At 26.6% G+C, this 19,536-nt stretch overlaps 3 protein-coding genes across 3 annotated transcripts; all 3 read right to left on the bottom strand.

Annotated features, from left to right (window-relative positions):
• Window positions 1-2,785: 2,785 nt before the first annotated feature.
• Window positions 2,786-4,106, bottom strand: LOC127107919 (transcription factor bHLH95). Its single transcript, XM_051045269.1, has 3 exons — window positions 3,724-4,106; window positions 3,151-3,624; window positions 2,786-2,977 (listed from the first exon to the last, which is right to left on the bottom strand). Exons 1-3 carry the CDS (start codon window positions 4,078-4,080, stop codon window positions 2,894-2,896), a joined length of 915 nt encoding a protein of 304 aa, XP_050901226.1. The 5' UTR covers window positions 4,081-4,106; the 3' UTR covers window positions 2,786-2,893.
• A 6,115-nt stretch (window positions 4,107-10,221) lies between these two features.
• On the bottom strand, window positions 10,222-11,539 carry LOC127107918 (transcription factor bHLH95). Its single transcript, XM_051045268.1, has 3 exons — window positions 11,158-11,539; window positions 10,586-11,059; window positions 10,222-10,413 (listed from the first exon to the last, which is right to left on the bottom strand). The coding sequence occupies exons 1-3, from the start codon at window positions 11,512-11,514 to the stop codon at window positions 10,330-10,332; spliced, it is 915 nt and encodes a 304-aa protein (XP_050901225.1). The 5' UTR covers window positions 11,515-11,539; the 3' UTR covers window positions 10,222-10,329.
• A 2,664-nt stretch (window positions 11,540-14,203) lies between these two features.
• LOC127102556 (uncharacterized) lies at window positions 14,204-15,390 on the bottom strand. Its single transcript, XM_051039912.1, has 4 exons — window positions 15,196-15,390; window positions 14,659-14,934; window positions 14,461-14,568; window positions 14,204-14,287 (listed from the first exon to the last, which is right to left on the bottom strand). Exons 1-4 carry the CDS (start codon window positions 15,388-15,390, stop codon window positions 14,204-14,206), a joined length of 663 nt encoding a protein of 220 aa, XP_050895869.1.
• Window positions 15,391-19,536: the final 4,146 nt, after the last annotated feature.

Genomic DNA, 19,536 nt, shown 5'->3' on the forward strand with positions numbered 1-19,536 from the left:
TCGACTTGGTTTTCCATTCACAAGCACTACTCCTCCTTCATTAATTACTTGGTTCCGATTCAAAGAATTCATATCTAAGTTTCTTTTGCTACTCCCATCAATGTTATCTAAATTTGTGAGATCACCCCATACTTGACTTTCCCCGATGGAACCGGAATTTTGATCATGATCTACACTCGTTACCATGTTTTCTTTTGAGAAGGAAAGAGAGTGTAACATAGAAAAAATAATATGAAAAGAAGTAATGAAGAATGATGTATTTATATACAAGTATAATAGAGTTAAGTAAAAGCTATTGTGAAAAGTTATATTAAATAAAAATAAAATGACACGTTTTATGTAGAAGCATCTAGAATATGATTATAATATTGTTATTATAAATCCTAAAAAGGTTGATAAATTAATTATACTAATATTGATATTAAGAAAAAAACAGACAAAAGTTAGAGTTGTGTATAACAAATACAACTGCTTTCTCACGCATTAGGTTCCCATCAGATATGAGTTAATATATTAAAACTAAACTATATAAAAAAAATTATAATTTAGTTTTTAATTGAACAAATTAATTTGATTAGGAATAATAATATTTAATATTAATATAATTTTTTGTATAAAACTGTGGGCATAACTCTATCTTCTAGACCTTTCTAACTCCACCTTCTAGACTTTCCCATGGGAAGGTTTAGAATATAAAATTATGACCATAACTTTCCATATATGAAAAGGTCTAGAAGATGGAGTTATGCCTACAATTTTCACAAAAATATATTATAATTAAACTATATTATACCTAGTTTATTTAATTTGGTCAGCAATTTATATATATATATATATATATATATATATATATATATATATATATATATATATATATATATATATATATATATATATATATATATATATATATATATATATTGAATAATTCGATTCTTTTGTCTCTTTGACACGTATATGTGAGAAATCAATAATGTTTTTCTTTGTCTTTAGTTTATTTGTTCATCTTAATATGACTAGTTAAATAATGGAGTATATAAATATGACTGAAAAGTGTCGCATACTCTATCATATTTCAATATCAACAAAACGTGACAAGTCATTGGAATTGTGTAATAACTAATTTAATACTAAAGACATTTGTTTCAACTTTTAAATTTGCTAAGATGTAAAGAAAAACCAAAAATATTTAATATTGTTTGAATTTCCACGTCTCTTGTATTTTTAAAATTTGAGCAAATATACTTAAATTGAGTAATTTTTGGGTTGTTAGATTATTTTACTCTAAATGGTTATTGAATCTATATCCTTCAAGATATTTCTTAAAATAAAGATAAGTTATTTAATGAGTTAAATCTCAGACATTTCCTATATATTGAAGAAAATTATAAATGTATTATATAATATTTAAATGTTTTTCATTGTCGTTTTAAAATCAAACTTTAATACAACCAATTTATTTACATGGTAGTATTCTTAGTTATAAGTAGTATGATAAAAAATACTATATTATTTAAGTACTTACGATAAATATGAACTAAAATTATTTTAAAGGCATTACATAAAATAAATATATATATCAGAGTTTCTTCTCTCTCTAGTTTATAATTCAAAAATTATTTCAAAAAAATTAAATTATGTTTTATAAGGTTTAAGCAAATAATATAGTTTAAATTACAAAATAGTTCTTAAGTTAATACATTTTTCTTTTTCCAAGATTCAAACTCATGATCTCACGAAATGAATAGTATGTGCTTTGACTCTTTGAAAAATGAAGATGAATTTTATGAGGTTCCACATGAGAATAATTGTGATGTGTGAAATATAGAGTATGTGAAATATGATGTCTCGTGGTATAATCCACGGCTTTGAATTATTGGACAATTTTAAAGATAAAGCTTTCTAGCTAGTAACAATGGTAATCCTAAAATGCAGGAGTGTAGAGACAAGTGACTGCCACTTATTGATTTATAGATTTTCTTCATTTGGTTAACTTACTGTCTAGAACACCTTTTAGGTGAGCGTAAGAAATCATCTACTTGTAGTAAGGTGTATTGGGGACCATAGCCTATGAATGGTGATCGCCAATTTGGTTTTTATTATTCCGAAATGGATTCATTCATATTTGAATTCATATCCAATTAGTTGATTAATTAATTAATTAATCAATATATAGAAATATAATTTTCCTTTCTAATTCTATTTAATTATTTAATCAAATAAGGCTTTTAGTTTGATAATTGCTATATAATTAGTATAAATATATAAGCCTACATTTTAATTATCGGTAATAATAATTAAATAATATTTAAATATAAAATAATCCAACAATCTCCCACTTAAATAATATATGTTATTAATCATATCATAGTCTATAGGCGGCCATCCGAATGCTATTTATTTTTAGATTTCAACTCCACAATCTATGGTGAGGGGAGTAGATCAAATAGAGATAAGTCAGACCATTAGAGGAAGAGGAAGAGGAACACCTAGAAAGATTGTGTGGGAAGTTATTAAGAAAGATCTTGAAATACACAATTTGGATAAAACCATGATCCTGGATAGAACATTATGATAAAAGTTGATCCATATAGAAAACCCCTTCTTAGTGTGATTGGGTTTGGTTCTAGTTGATGTTATTGTTGTTGTACAACTAATTTTTATTACTTTGAAAAAGAAAACATAAAAAGTACATAGAAATTAATTTAAACACCACATTTCATGCCTCATAACGAAACAAAAATCACTATAATTTAATAAAAATTTAAATATTATACTTGTTTGCTAATTAGACTGTCCTCTAACTTTGGCCCTTTTCTAGTTGTTTCTAGGAGAAAAACTAAATGAAATTAAAATTCATACAAAACGAGAATACAAATTTTATAAACAAATTTTAAGATATCAACATCAAAATTTCTCCAGCCGCTTGCTTGTAAGTTTTCTCCATTGAATTTGTGTCATATGAACCTTTGCTTGCCTGCAAAATAACACAATTCAATTCTTTTTGTTTAAGTAATAATTATTTTATTTATTTGATAACATATTATAGTATATGTATGTTTGGTATCACCGTACGGGTAAATTTGAAAATTTTATTCTGATATTCAATATAATCCAGAAAAGAGGAGATAGATCGAGTTTGAAACTTACATGAACTAGAATCATGTACACATTTCCATTTCCATTGCGCATAATGTTGATAGATACAACATCAATCATATGTTTCTCCAACACAAAAGCAATTTTTGTCAAGACCCCCTGCTTCTTAGTTGCACATATGCAGAATTGTGCTTCGCCCCCACAAATGTTCAATACAAATTTTTTAGAAGACCAAGTTTGAAAAGCTACTTGTTTCGGTGCAGGTGCATAAAGCGATAACATATTTGAAGTTTCATTTACACTAATCGGAAATTTATTATTATAACTATAGGACCCCTGATAAATTATGATTGTTTTCGTTGATTCATATGAATTCAATTGGGAGTTCATCACAAATGAAGACTCACTCACAAATGGGGACATAGATCTAAGCTTGTCTTTCTTCTTCTTTTCTAGATTTTCAAGAATCTGTTGTAAATTTTTTATTTCTTTCACTGCTGCATCCACAATGGTTGACTTATCAACCTGAAAAAAAAATTAAATTAACCATCTAATTTAGAAAATAACTGATTATGACACTAAAGTTTTACCCTAATTAAAAAATGAAGATGAACATGAATTTACCTTAGAGGGCAGATCTGGAAGCAAAGCATGAAGGCTAGCAAACATGTTCCTTATTTTCTTTCTCCTTTCTCTCTCATTCCATATGTGCATTTCATGATGAGAATCACGATATTTTCCACCTTTACCTTTTCCATTTTTAATATTTTTTCCACTTTTAATCACAAGCCCACCTCGACTTGGTTTTCCATTCACAAGCACTACTCCTCCTTCATTAATTACTTGGTTCCGATTCAAAGAATTCATATCTAAGTTTCTTTTGCTACTCCCACCAATGTTATCTAAATTTGTGAGATCACCCCATACTTGACTTTCCCCCATGGAACCGGAAATTTGATCATGATCTACACTCGTTACCATGTTTTCTTTTGAGAAGGAAAGAGAGTGTAACATAGAAAAAATAATATGAAAAGAAGTAATGAAGAATGATGTATTTATATACAAGTATAATAGAGTTAAGTAAAAGCTATTGTGAAAAGTTATATTAAATAAAAAATAAAATGACACGTTTTATGTAGAAGCATCTAGAATATGATTATAATATTGTTATTATAAATCCTAAAATGTTTGATAAATTAATTATACTAATATTGATATTAAGAAAAAAACAGACAAAAAGTTAGAGTTGTGTATAACAAATACAACTGCTTTCTCACGCATTAGGTTCCCATCAGATATGAGTTAATATATATTAAAACTAAACTATATAAAAAATTATAATTTAGTTTTTAATTGAACAAATTAATTTGATTAGGAATAATAATATTTAATATTAATAAAAATTTTTTGTATAAAACTGTGGGCATAACTCTATCTTCTAGACCTTTCTAACTCCACCTTCTAGACTTTCCCATGGGAAGGTTTAGAATATAAAATTATGACCATAACTTTCCATATATGAAAAGGTCTAGAAGATGGAGTTATGCCTACAATTTTTCACAAAAAATATTATAATTAAACTATATTATACCTAGTTTATTTAATTTGGTCAGCAATTTATATATATATATATATATATATATATATATATATATATATATTATATATATATATATATATATTGAATAATTCGATTCTTTTGTCTCTTTGACACGTATATGTGAGAAATCAATAATGTTTTTCTTTGTCTTTAGTTTATTTGTTCATCTTAATATGACTAGTAAATAATGGAGTATATAAATATGACTGAAAAGTGTCGCATACTCTATCATATTTCAATATCAACAAAAAGTGACAAGTCATTGGAATTGTGTAATAACTAATTTAATACTAAAGACATTTGTTTCAACTTTTAAATTTGCTAAGATGTAAAGAAAAACCCAAAATATTTAATATTGTTTGAATTTCCACGTCTCTTGTATTTTTAAAATTTGAGCAAATATACTTAAATTGAGTAATTTTGGGTTGTTAGATTATTTTACTCTAAATGGTTATTGAATCTATATCCTTCAAGATATTTCTTAAAATAAAGATAAGTTATTTAATGAGTTAAATCTCAGACATTTCCTATATATTGAAGAAAATTATAAATGTATTATATAATATTTAAATGTTTTTCATTGTCATTTTAAAATCAAACTTTAATACAACCAATTTATTTTCATGGTAGTATTCTTAGTTATAAGTAGTATGATAAAAAATACTATATTATTTAAGTACTTACGATAAATATGAACTAAAATTATTTTAAAGGCATTACATAAAATAAATATATATATCAGAGTTTCTTCTCTCTCTAGTTTATAATTCAAAAATTATTTCAAAAAATTAAATTATGTTTTATAAGGTTTAAGCAAATAATATAGTTTAAATTACAAAATAGTTCTTAAGTTAATACATTTTCTTTTTTCCAAGATTCAAACTCATGATCTCACAAAATGAATAGTATGTGCTTTGACTCTTTAAAAATGAAGATGAATTTTATGAGGTTCCACATGAGAATAATTGTGATGTGTGAAATATAGAGTATGTGAAATATGATGTCTCGTGGTATAATCCACGGCTTCGAATTATTGGACAATTTTAAAGATAAAGCTTTCTAGCTAGTAACAATGGTAATCCTAAAATGCAGGAGTGTAGAGACAAGTGACTGCCACTTATTGATTTATAGATTTTCTTCATTTGGTTAACTTACTGTCTAGAACACCTTTTAGGTGAGCGTAAGAAATCATCTACTTGTAGTAAGGTGTATTGGGGACCATAGCCTATGAATGGTGATCGCCAATTTGGTTTTTATTATTCCGAAATGGATTCATTCATATTTGAATTCATATCCAATTAGTTGATTAATTAATTAATTAATCAATATATAGAAATATAATTTTCCTTTCTAATTCTATTTAATTATTTAATCAAATAAGGCTTTTAATTTGATAATTGCTATATAATTAGTATAAATATATAAGCCTACATTTTAATTATCGGTAATAATAATTAAATAATATTTAAATATAAAATAATCCAACAATCTCCCACTTAAATAATATATGTTATTAATCATATCATAGTCTATAGGCGGCCATCCGAATGCTATTTATTTTTAGATTTCAACTCCACAATCTATGGTGAGGGGAGTAGATCAAATAGAGATAAGTCAGACCATTAGAGGAAGAGGAAGAGGAACACCTAGAAAGATTGTGTGGGAAGTTATTAAGAAAGATCTTGAAATACACAATTTGGATAAAACCATGATCCTGGATAGAACATTATGATAAAAGTTGATCCATATAGAAAACCCCTTCTTAGTGTGATTGGGTTTGGTTCTAGTTGATGTTATTGTTGTTGTACAACTAATTTTTATTACTTTGAAAAAGAAAACATAAAAAGTACATAGAAATTAATTTAAACACCACATTTCATGCCTCATAACGAAACAAAAATCACTATAATTTAATAAAATTTAAATATTATACTTGTTTGCTAATTAGACTGTCCTCTAACTTTGGCCCTTTTCTAGTTGTTTCTAGGAGAAAAACTAAATGAAATTAAAATTCATACAAAACGAGAATACAAATTTTATAAACAAATTTTAAGATATCAACATCAAAATTTCTCCAGCCGCTTGCTTGTAAGTTTTCTCCATTGAATTTGTGTCATGTGAACCTTTGCTTGCCTGCAAAATAACACAATTCAATTCTTTTTGTTTAAGTAATAATTATTTTATTTATTTGATAACATATTATAGTATATGTATGTTTGGTATCACTGTATGTTATTAAGTATTTGAAGTTTCATTTACACTAATGGGAATTTATTATTATAACTATAGGACCCCTGATCAATTATGATAGTTTTCGTTGATTCATATGAATTCAATTGGGAGTTATCACAAATGAAGACTCACTCACAAATGGGGACATAGATCTAAGCTTGTCTTTCTTCTTCTTTTCTAGATTTTCAAGAATCTGTTGTAAATTTTTTATTTCTTTCACTGCTGCATCCACAATGGTTGACTTATCAACCTGAAAAAAAAATTAAATTAACCATCTAATTTAGAAAATAACTGATTATGACACTAAAGTTTTACCCTAATTAAAAAATGAAGATGAACATGAATTTACCTTAGAGGGCAGATCTGGAAGCAAAGCATGAAGGCTAGCAAACATGTTCCTTATTTTCTTTCTCCTTTCTCTCTCATTCCATATGTGTATTTCATGATGAGAATCACGATATTTTCCACCTTACCTTTTCCATTTTAATATTTTTTCCACTTTTAATCACAAGCCCACCTCGACTTGGTTTTCCATTCACAAGCACTACTCCTCCTTCATTAATTACTTGGTTCCGATTCAAAGAATTCATATCTAAGTTTCTTTTGCTACTCCCACCAATGTTATCTAAATTTGTGAGATCACCCCATAATTGACTTTCCCCATGGAACCGGAAATTTGATCATGATCTACACTCGTTACCATGTTTTCTTTTGAGAAGGAAAGAGAGTGTAACATAGAAAAAATAATATGAAAAGAAGTAATGAAGAATGATGTATTTATATACAAGTATAATAGAGTTAAGTAAAAGCTATTGTGAAAAGTTATATTAAATAAAAAATAAAATGACACGTTTTATGTAGAAGCATCTAGAATATGATTATAATATTGTTATTATAAATCCTAAAAAGGTTGATAAATTATTATACTAATATTGATATTAAGAAAAAACAGACAAAAAGTTAGAGTTGTGTATAACAAATACACTGCTTTCTCACGCATTAGGTTCCCATCAGATATGAGTTAATATATATTAAAACTAAACTATAAAAAAAATTATAATTTAGTTTTTAATTGAACAAATTAATTTGATTAGGAATAATAATATTTATATTAATAAAAAATTTTTGTATAAAACTGTGGGCATAACTCTATCTTCTAGACCTTTCTAACTCCACCTTCTAGACTTTCCCATGGGAAGGTTTAGAATATAAAATTATGACCATAACTTTCCATATATGAAAAGGTCTAGAAGATGGAGTTATGCCTACAATTTTTTCAAAAAAATTATAATTAAACTATATTATACCTAGTTTATTTAATTTGGTCAGCAATTATATATATATATATATATATATATATATATATATATATATATATATATATATATATATATATATAGATATATATATATAATTATATATATATATATTGAATAATTCGATTCTTTTGTCTCTTTGACACGTATATGTGAGAAATCAATAATGTTTTTCTTTGTCTTTAGTTTATTTGTTCATCTTAATATGACTAGTAAATAATGGAGTATATAAATATGACTGAAAAGTGTCGCATACTCTATCATATTTCAATATCAACAAAAAGTGACAAGTCATTGGAATTGTGTAATAACTAATTTAATACTAAAGACATTTGTTTCAACTTTTAAATTTGCTAAGATGTAAAGAAAAACCAAAAATATTTAATATTGTTTGAATTTCCACGTCTCTTGTATTTTTAAAATTTGAGCAAATATACTTAAATTGAGTAATTTTGGGTTGTTAGATTATTTTACTCTAAATGGTTATTGAATCTATATCCTTCAAGATATTTCTTAAAATAAAGATAAGTTATTTAATGAGTTAAATCTCAGACATTTCCTATATATTGAAGAAAATTATAAATGTATTATATAATATTTAAATGTTTTTCATTGTCATTTAAAATCAAACTTTAATACAACCAATTTATTTTCATGGTAGTATTCTTAGTTATAAGTAGTATGATAAAAAATACTATATTATTTAAGTACTTACGATAAATATGAACTAAAATTATTTTAAAGGCATTACATAAAATAAATATATATATCAGAGTTTCTTCTCTCTCTAGTTTATAATTCAAAAATTATTTCAAAAAAATTAAATTATGTTTTATAAGGTTTAAGCAAATAATATAGTTTAAATTACAAAATAGTTCTTAAGTTAATACATTTTTCTTTTTTCCAAGATTCAAACTCATGATCTCACGAAATGAATAGTATGTGCTTTGACTCTTTGAAAAATGAAGATGAATTTTATGAGGTTCCACATGAGAATAATTGTGATGTGTGAAATATAGAGTATGTGAAATATGATGTCTCGTGGTATAATCCACGGCTTCGAATTATTGGACAATTTTAAAGATAAAGCTTTCTAGCTAGTAACAATGGTAATCCTAAAATGCAGGAGTGTAGAGACAAGTGACTGCCACTTATTGATTTATAGATTTTCTTCATTTGGTTAACTTACTGTCTAGAACACCTTTTAGGTGAGCGTAAGAAATCATCTACTTGTAGTAAGGTGTATTGGGGACCATAGCCTATGAATGGTGATCGCCAATTTGGTTTTTATTATTCCGAAATGGATTCATTCATATTTGAATTCATATCCAATTAGTTGATTAATTAATTAATTAATCAATATATAGAAATATAATTTTCCTTTCTAATTCTATTTAATTATTTAATCAAATAAGGCTTTTAATTTGATAATTGCTATATAATTAGTATAAATATATAAGCCTACATTTTAATTATCGGTAATAATAATTAAATAATATTTAAATATAAAATAATCCAACAATCTCCCACTTAAATAATATATTATTTATCATATCATAGTCTATAGGCGGCCATCCGAATGCTATTTATTTTTAGATTTCAACTCCACAATCTATGGTGAGGGGAGTAGATCAAATAGAGATAAGTCAGACCATTAGAGGAAGAGGAAGAGGAACACCTAGAAAGATTGTGTGGGAAGTTATTAAGAAAGATCTTGAAATACACAATTTGGATAAAACCATGATCCTGGATAGAACATTATGATAAAAGTTGATCCATATAGAAAACCCCTTCTTAGTGTGATTGGGTTTGGTTCTAGTTGATGTTATTGTTGTTGTACAACTAATTTTTATTACTTTGAAAAAGAAAACATAAAAAGTACATAGAAATTAATTTAAACACCACATTTCATGCCTCATAACGAAACAAAAATCACTATAATTTAATAAAAATTTAAATATTATACTTGTTTGCTAATTAGACTGTCCTCTAACTTTGGCCCTTTTCTAGTTGTTTCTAGGAGAAAAACTAAATGAAATTAAAATTCATACAAAACGAGAATACAAATTTTATAAACAAATTTTAAGATATCAACATCAAAATTTCTCCAGCCGCTTGCTTGTAAGTTTTCTCCATTGAATTTGTGTCATATGAACCTTTGCTTGCCTGCAAAATAACACAATTCAATTCTTTTTGTTTAAGTAATAATTATTTTATTTATTTGATAACATATTATAGTATATGTATGTTTGGTATCACTGTACGGGTAAATTTGAAAATTTATTATGATATTCAATATAATCCAGAAAAGAGGAGATAGATCGAGTTTGAAACTTACATGAACTAGAATCATGTACACATTTCCATTTCCATTGCGCATAATGTTGATAGATACAACATCAATCATATGTTTCTCCAACACAAAAGCAATTTTTGTCAAGACCCCCTGCTTCTTAGTTGCACATATGCAGAATTGTGCTTCGCCCCCACAAATGTTCAATACAAATTTTTTAGAAGACCAAGTTTGAAAAGCTACTTGTTTCGGTGGAGGTGCATAAAGCGATAACGTATTTGAAGTTTCATTTACACTAATCGGAAATTTATTATTATAACTATAGGACCCCTGATCAATTATGATAGTTTTCGTTGATTCATATGAATTCAATTGGGAGTTCATCACAAATGAAGACTCACTCACAAATGGGGACATAGATCTAAGCTTGTCTTTCTTCTTCTTTTCTAGATTTTCAAGAATCTGTTGTAAATTTTTTATTTCTTTCACTGCTGCATCCACAATGGTTGACTTATCAACCTGAAAAAAAAATTAAATTAACCATCTAATTTAGAAAATAACTGATTATGACACTAAAGTTTTACCCTAATTAAAAATGAAGATGAACATGAATTTACCTTAGAGGGCAGATCTGGAAGCAAAGCATGAAGGCTAGCAAACATGTTCCTTATTTTCTTTCTCCTTTCTCTCTCATTCCATATGTGCATTTCATGATGAGAATCACGATATTTTCCACCTTTACCTTTTCCATTTTTAATATTTTTTCCACTTTTAATCACAAGCCCACCTCGACTTGGTTTTCCATTCACAAGCACTACTCCTCCTTCATTAATTACTTGGTTCCGATTCAAAGAATTCATATCTAAGTTTCTTTTGCTACTCCCACCAATGTTATCTAAATTTGTGAGATCACCCCATACTTGACTTTCCCCCATGGAACCGGAAATTTGATCATGATCTACACTCGTTACCATGTTTTCTTTTGAGAAGGAAAGAGAGTGTAACATAGAAAAATAATATGAAAAGAAGTAATGAAGAATGATGTATTTATATACAAGTATAATAGAGTTAAGTAAAAGCTATTGTGAAAAGTTATATTAAATAAAAAATAAAATGACACGTTTTATGTAGAAGCATCTAGAATATGATTATAATATTGTTATTATAAATCCTAAAAAGGTTGATAAATTAATTATACTAATATTGATATTAAGAAAAAAACAGACAAAAAGTTAGAGTTGTGTATAACAAATACAACTGCTTTCTCACGCATTAGGTTCCCATCAGATATGAGTTAATATATATTAAAACTAAACTATATAAAAAAATTATAATTTAGTTTTTAATTGAACAAATTAATTTGATTAGGAATAATAATATTTAATATTAATATAATTTTTTTGTATAAAACTGTGGGCATAACTCTATCTTCTAGACCTTTCTAACTCCACCTTCTAGACTTTCCCATGGGAAGGTTTAGAATATAAAATTATGACCATAACTTTCCATATATGAAAAGGTCTAGAAGATGGAGTTATGCCTACAATTTTTCACAAAAAAATATTATAATTAAACTATATTATACCTAGTTTATTTAATTTGGTCAGCAATTTTAGTATTATATATATATATATATATATATATATATATATAATATAATTATATATATATATATTATTGAATAATTCGATTCTTTTGTCTCTTTGACACGTATATGTGAGAAATCAATAATGTTTTTCTTTGTCTTTAGTTTATTTGTTCATCTTAATATGACTAGTTAAATAATGGAGTATATAAATATGACTGAAAAGTGTCGCATACTCTATCATATTTCAATATCAACAAAAAGTGACAAGTCATTGGAATTGTGTAATAACTAATTTAATACTAAAGACATTTGTTTCAACTTTTAAATTTGCTAAGATGTAAAGAAAAACCAAAAATATTTAATATTGTTTGAATTTCCACGTCTCTTGTATTTTTAAAATTTGAGCAAATATACTTAAATTGAGTAATTTTTGGGTTGTTAGATTATTTTACTCTAAATGGTTATTGAATCTATATCCTTCAAGATATTTCTTAAAATAAAGATAAGTTATTTAATGAGTTAAATCTCAGACATTTCCTATATATTGAAGAAAATTATAAATGTATTATATAATATTTAAATGTTTTTCATTGTCATTTTAAAATCAAACTTTAATACAACCAATTTATTTCATGGTAGTATTCTTAGTTATAAGTAGTATGATAAAAAATACTATATTATTTAAGTACTTACGATAAATATGAACTAAAATTTTAAATGCATTACATAAAATAAATATATATATCAGAGTTTCTTCTCTCTCTAGTTTATAATTCAAAAATTATTTCAAAAAAATTAAATTATGTTTTATAAGGTTTAAGCAAATAATATAGTTTAAATTACAAAATAGTTCTTAAGTTAATACATTTTTCTTTTTTCCAAGATTCAAACTCATGATCTCACAAAATGAATAGTATGTGCTTTGACTCTCTAAAAAATGAAGATGAATTTTATGAGGTTCCACATGAGAATAATTGTGATGTGTGAAATATAGAGTATGTGAAATATGATGTCTCGTGGTATAATCCACGGCTTCGAATTATTGGACAATTTTAAAGATAAAGCTTTCTAGCTAGTAACAATGGTAATCCTAAAATGCAGGAGTGTAGAGACAAGTGACTGCCACTTATTGATTTATAGATTTTCTTCATTTGGTTAACTTACTGTCTAGAACACCTTTTAGGTGAGCGTAAGAAATCATCTACTTGTAGTAAGGTGTATTGGGGACCATAGCATATGAATGGTGATCGCCAATTTGGTTTTTATTATTCCGAAATGGATTCATTCATATTTGAATTCATATCCAATTAGTTAATTAATTAATTAATTAATTAATTAATTAATTAATCAATATATAGAAATATAATTTTCCTTTCTAATTCTATTTAATTATTTAATCAAATAAGGCATTTAGTTTGATAATTGCTATATAATTAGTATAAATATATAAGCCTACATTTTAATTATCGGTAATAATAATTAAATAATATTTAAATATAAAATAATCCAACAATCTCCCACTTAAATAATATATGTTATTAATCATATCATAGTCTATAGGCGGCCATCCGAATGCTATTTATTTTTAGATTTCAACTCCACAATCTATGGTGAGGGGAGTAGATCAAATAGAGATAAGTCAGACCATTAGAGGAAGAGGAAGAGGAACACCTAGAAAGATTGTGTGGGAAGTTATTAAGAAAGATCTTGAAATACACAATTTGGATAAAACCATGATCCTGGATAGAACATTATGATAAAAGTTGATCCATATAGAAAACCCCTTCTTAGTGTGATTGGGTTTGGTTCTAGTTGATGTTATTGTTGTTGTCCAACTAATTTTTATTACTTTGAAAAAGAAAACATAAAAAGTACATAGAAATTAATTTAAACACCACATTTCATGCCTCATAACGAAACAAAAATCACTATAATTTAATGAAAATTTAAATATTATACTTGTTTGCTAATTAGACTGTCCTCTAACTTTGGCCCTTTTCTAGTTGTTTCTAGGAGAAAAACTAAATGAAATTAAAATTCATACAAAACGAGAATACAAATTTTATAAACAAATTTTAAGATATCAACATCAAAATTTCTCCAGCCGCTTGCTTGTAAGTTTTCTCCATTGAATTTGTGTCATATGAACCTTTGCTTGCCTGCAAAATAACACAATTCAATTCTTTTTGTTTAAGTAATAATTATTTTATTTATTTGATAACATATTATAGTATATGTATGTTTGGTATCACTGTACGGGTAAATTTTAAAATTTTATTATGATATTCAATATAATCCAGAAAAGAGGAGATAGATCGAGTTTGAAACTTACATGAACTAGAATCATGTACACATTTCCATTTCCATTGCGCATAATATTGATAGATACAATGTCAATCATATGTTTCTCCAACACAAAAGCAATTTTTGTCAAGACCCCCTGCTTCTTAGTTGCACATATGCAGAATTATGCTTCGCCCCCACAAATGTTCAATACAAATTTTTTAGAAGACCAAGTTTGAAAAGCTACTTGTTTCGGTGGAGGTGCATAAAGCGATAACGTATTTGAAGTTTCATTTACACTAATCGGAAATTTATTATTATAACTATAGGACCCCTGATCAATTATGATAGTTTTCGTTGATTCATATGAATTCAATTGGGAGTTCATCACAAATGAAGACTCACTCACAAATGGGGACATAGATCTAAGCTTGTCTTTCTTCTTTTTTTCTAGATTTTGAAGAATCTGTTGTAAATTTTTTATTTCTTTCACTTTTGCATCCACAATGGTTGACTTATCAACCTGAAAAAAAAATTAAATTAACCATCTAATTTAGAAAATAACTGATTATGACACTAAAGTTTTACCCTAATTAAAAAATGAAGATGAACATGAATTTACCTTAGAGGGCAGATCTGGAAGCAAAGCATGAAGGCTAGCAAACATGTTCCTTATTTTCTTTCTCCTTTCTCTCTCATTCCATATGTGCATTTCATGATGAGAATCACGATATTTTCCACCTTAACCTTTTCCATTTTTAATATTTTTTCCACTTTTAATCACAAGCCCACCTCGACTTGGTTTTCCATTCACAAGCACTACTCCTCCTTCATTAATTACTTCGTTCCGATTCAATGAATTCATATCTAAGTTTCTTTTGCTACTCCCACCAATGTTATCTAAATTTGTGAGATCACCCCATAATTGACTTTCCCCCATGGAACCGGAATTTTGATCATGATCTACACTCATTACCATGTTTTCTTTTGAGAAGGAAAAGAGAGTGTAACATAGAAAAAATAATATGAAAAGAAGTAATGAAGAATGATGTTTTTATATACAAGTATAATAGAGTTAAGTAAAAGCTATTGTGAAAAGTTATATTAAATAAAAGAAAAAATGACACGTTTTATGTAGAAGCATCTAGAAGATGATTATAATATTGTTATTATAAATCCTAAAAAAGTTGATAAAGTAATTATACTAATATTGATATTAAGAAAAAACAGACAAAAAGTTAGAGTTGTGTATAACAAATAAACTGCTTTCTCACGCATTAGGTTCCCATCAGTTATGAGTTAATATATATTAAAACTAAACTATATAAAAAAAATTAGAATTTAGTTTTTAATTGAACAAATTAATTTGATTAGGAATAATAATATTTAAAATATTAATATAAATTTTTTGTATAAAACTGTGGGCATAACTCTATCTTCTAGACCTTTCTAACTCCACCTTCTAGACTTTCCCATGGGAAGGTTTAGAATATAAAATTATGACCATAACTTTCCATATATGAAAAAGTCTAGAAGATGGAGTTATGCCTACAATTTTTCACAAAAAAATATTATAATTAAACTATATTATACCTAGTTTATTTAATTTGGTCAGCAATTTTATATATATATATATATTGAATAATTCGATTCTTTTGTCTCTTTGACACGTATATGTGAGAAATCAATAATGTTTTTCTTTGTCTTTAGTTTATTTGTTCATCTTAATATGACTAGTGAATTAATGGAGTATATAAATATGACTGAAAAGTGTCGCATACTCTATCATATTTCAATATCAACAAAAAGTGACAAGTCATTGGAATTGTGTAATAACTAATTTAATACTAAAGACATTTGTTTCAACTTTTACATTTGCTAAGATGTGAAAGAAAAACCAAAAATACTTAATATTGTTTGAATTTCCACGTCTCTTGTATTTTTAAAATTTGAGCAAATATACTTAAATTGAGTAATTTTTGGGTTGTTAGATTATTTTACTCTAAATGGTTATTGAATCTATATCCTTCAAGATATTTCTTAAAATAAAGATAAGTTATTTAATGAGTTAAATCTCAGACATTTCCTATATATTGAAGAAAATTATAAATGTATTATATAATATTTAAATGTTTTTCATTGTCATTTTAAAATCAAACTTTAATACAACCAATTTATTTTCATGGTAGTATTCTTAGTTATAAGTAGTATGATAAAAAATACTATATTATTTAAGTACTTACGATAAATATGAACTAAAATTATTTTAAAGGCATTACATAAAATAAATATATATATCAGAGTTTCTTCTCTTTCTAGTTTATAATTCAAAAATTATTTCAAAAAAATTAAATTATGTCTTATAAGGTTGAAGCAAATAATATAGTTTAAACTACAAAATAGTTCTTAAGTTAATACAGTTTTCTTTTTTCCAAGATTCAAACTCATGATCTCACGAAATGAATAGTATGTGCTTTGACTCTTTGAAAAATGAAGATGAATTTTATGAGGTTCCACATGAGAATAATTGTGATGTGTGAAATATAGAGTATGTGAAATATGATGTCTCGTGGTATAATCCACGGCTTCGAATTATTGGACAAATTTAAAGATAAAGCTTTCTAGCTAGTAACAATGGTAATCCTAAAATGCAGGAGTGTAGAGACAAGTGACTGCCACTTATTGATTTATAGATTTTCTTCATTTGGTTAACTTACTGTCTAGAACACCTTTTAGGTGAGCGTAAGAAATCATCTACTTGTAGTAAGGTGTATTGGGGACCATAGCCTATGAATGGTGATCGCCAATATGGTTTTTATTATTCCGAAATGGATTCATTCATTATTGAATTCATATCCAATTAGTTGATTAATTAATTAATTAATCAATATATAGATATATAATTTTCCTTTCTAATTCTATTTAATTATTTAATCAAATAAGGCTTTTAATTTGATAATTGCTATACAATTAGTATAAATATATAAGCCTACATTTTAATTATCGGTAATAATAATTAAATAATATTTAAATATAAAATAATCCAACAATCTCCCACTTAAATAATATATGTTATTAACCTTATCATAGTCTATAGGCGGCCATCCGAATGCTATTTATTTTTAGATTTCAACTCCACAATCTATGGTGAGGGGAGTAGATCAAATAGAGATAAGTCAGACCATTAGAGGAAGAGGAAGAGGAACACCTAGAAAGATTGCGAGGGAAGTTATTAAGAAAGATCTTGAAATACACAATTTGGATAAAACCATGATCCTGGATAGAACATTATGATAAAAGTTGATCCATATAGAAAACCCCTTCTTAGTGTGATTGGGTTTGGTTCTAGTTGATGTTATTGTTGTTGTACAACTAATTTTTATTACTTTGAAAAAGAAAACATAAAAAGTACATAGAAATTAATTTAAACACCACATTTCATGCCTCATAACGAAACAAAAATCACTATAATTTAATAAAAATTTAAATATTATACTTGTTTGCTAGTTAGACTGTTCTCTAACTTTGGCCCTTTTCTAGTTGTTTCTAGGAGAAAAACTAAATGAAATTAAAATTCATACAAAACGAGAATACAAATTTTATAAAACAAATTTTAAGATATCAACATCAAAATTTCTCCAGCCGCTTGCTTGTAAGTTTTCTCCATTGAATTTGTGTCATATGAACCTTTGCTTGCCTGCAAAATAACACAATTCAATTCTTTTTGTTTAAGTAATAATTATTTTATTTATTTGATAACATATTATAGTATATGTATGTTTGGTATCACTGTACGGGTAAATTTTAAAATTTTATTCTGATATTCAATATAATCCAGAAAAGAGGAGATAGATCGAGTTTGAAACTTACATGAACTAGAATCATGTACACATTTCCATTTTCAATTGCGCATAATATTGATAGATACAACGTCAATCATATGTTTCTCCAACACAAAAGCAATTTTTGTCAAGACCCCCTGCTTCTTAGTTGCATATATGCAGAATTGTGCTTCGCCCCCACAAATGTTCAATACAAATTTTTTAGAAGACCAAGTTTGAAAAGCTACTTGTTTCGGTGGAGGTATATAAAGCGATAACGTATTTGAAGTTTCATTTACACTAATCGGAAATTTATTATTATAACTATAGGACCCCTGATCAATTATGATAGTTTTCGTTGATTCATATGAAATCAATTGGGAGTTCATCACAAATGAAGACTCACTCACAAATGGGGACATACATCTAAGCTTGTCTTTCTTCTTCTTTTCTAGATTTTCAAGAATCTGTTGTAAATTTTTATTTCTTTCACTGCTGCATCCACAATGGTTGACTTATCAACCTGAAAAAAAAAAATTAACCATCTAATTTAGAAAATAACTGATTATGACACTAAAGTTTTACCCTAATTAAAAAATGAAGATGAACATGAATTTACCTTAGAGGGCAGATCTGGAAGCAAAGCATGAAGGCTAGCAAACATGTTCCTTATTTTCTTTCTCCTTTCTCTCTCATTCCATATGTGCATTTCATGATGAGAATCACGATATTTCCACCTTTACCTTTTCCATTTTATATATTTTTCCACTTTTAATCACAAGCCCACCTCGACTTGGTTTTCCATTCACAAGCACTACTCCTCCTTCATTAATTACTTCGTTCCGATTCAACGAATTCATATCTAAGTTTCTTTTGCTACTCCCACCAATGTTATCTAAATTTGTGAGATCACCCATACTTGACTTTCCCCCATGGAACCGAAATTTGATCATGATCTACACTCGTTACCATGTTTTCTTTTGAGAAGGAAAGAGAGTGTAACATAGAAAAAATAATATGAAAAGAAGTAATGAAGAATGATGTATTTATATACAAGTATAATAGAGTTAAGTAAAAGCTATTGTGAAAAGTTATATAAATAAAAAATAAAATGACACGTTTTATGTAGAAGCATCTAGAATATGATTATAATATTGTTATTATAAATCCTAAAAAGTTGATAAATTAATTATACTAATATTGATATTAAGAAAAACAGACAAAAAGTTAGAGTTGTGTATAACAAATACAACTGCTTTCTCCCGCATTAGGTTCCCATCAGATATGAGTTAATATATATTAAA

Source organism: Lathyrus oleraceus, chromosome 7 (genome assembly GCF_024323335.1).
Source record: "Lathyrus oleraceus cultivar Zhongwan6 chromosome 7, CAAS_Psat_ZW6_1.0, whole genome shotgun sequence".
Lineage (NCBI taxonomy): Eukaryota > Viridiplantae > Streptophyta > Magnoliopsida > Fabales > Fabaceae > Lathyrus > Lathyrus oleraceus.

What these genes read in the sequence shown, in the direction of transcription:
- LOC127107919 (XM_051045269.1), bottom strand. Translation starts at nt 4,080, where the DNA reads ATGGTAACGAGTGTAGATCATGATCAAATTTCCGGTTCCATGGGGGAA. An exon ending in TTCCAGATCTGCCCTCTAAG is followed by an intron (nt 3,625 to 3,723) that starts GTAAATTCATGT and finishes TTTTTTTTTCAG; the next exon opens with GTTGATAAGTCAACCATTGT. An exon ending in TGTACATGATTCTAGTTCAT is followed by an intron (nt 2,978 to 3,150) that starts GTAAGTTTCAAA and finishes GTTATTTTGCAG; the next exon opens with GCAAGCAAAGGTTCATATGA.
- LOC127107918 (XM_051045268.1), bottom strand. Translation starts at nt 11,514, where the DNA reads ATGGTAACGAGTGTAGATCATGATCAAATTTCCGGTTCCATGGGGGAA. An exon ending in TTCCAGATCTGCCCTCTAAG is followed by an intron (nt 11,060 to 11,157) that starts GTAAATTCATGT and finishes TTTTTTTTTCAG; the next exon opens with GTTGATAAGTCAACCATTGT. An exon ending in TGTACATGATTCTAGTTCAT is followed by an intron (nt 10,414 to 10,585) that starts GTAAGTTTCAAA and finishes GTTATTTTGCAG; the next exon opens with GCAAGCAAAGGTTCATATGA.
- LOC127102556 (XM_051039912.1), bottom strand. Translation starts at nt 15,390, where the DNA reads ATGGTAATGAGTGTAGATCATGATCAAAATTCCGGTTCCATGGGGGAA. An exon ending in AACCAAGTCGAGGTGGGCTT is followed by an intron (nt 14,935 to 15,195) that starts GTGATTAAAAGT and finishes TTTTTTTTTCAG; the next exon opens with GTTGATAAGTCAACCATTGT. An exon ending in TGTACATGATTCTAGTTCAT is followed by an intron (nt 14,288 to 14,460) that starts GTAAGTTTCAAA and finishes GTTATTTTGCAG; the next exon opens with GCAAGCAAAGGTTCATATGA.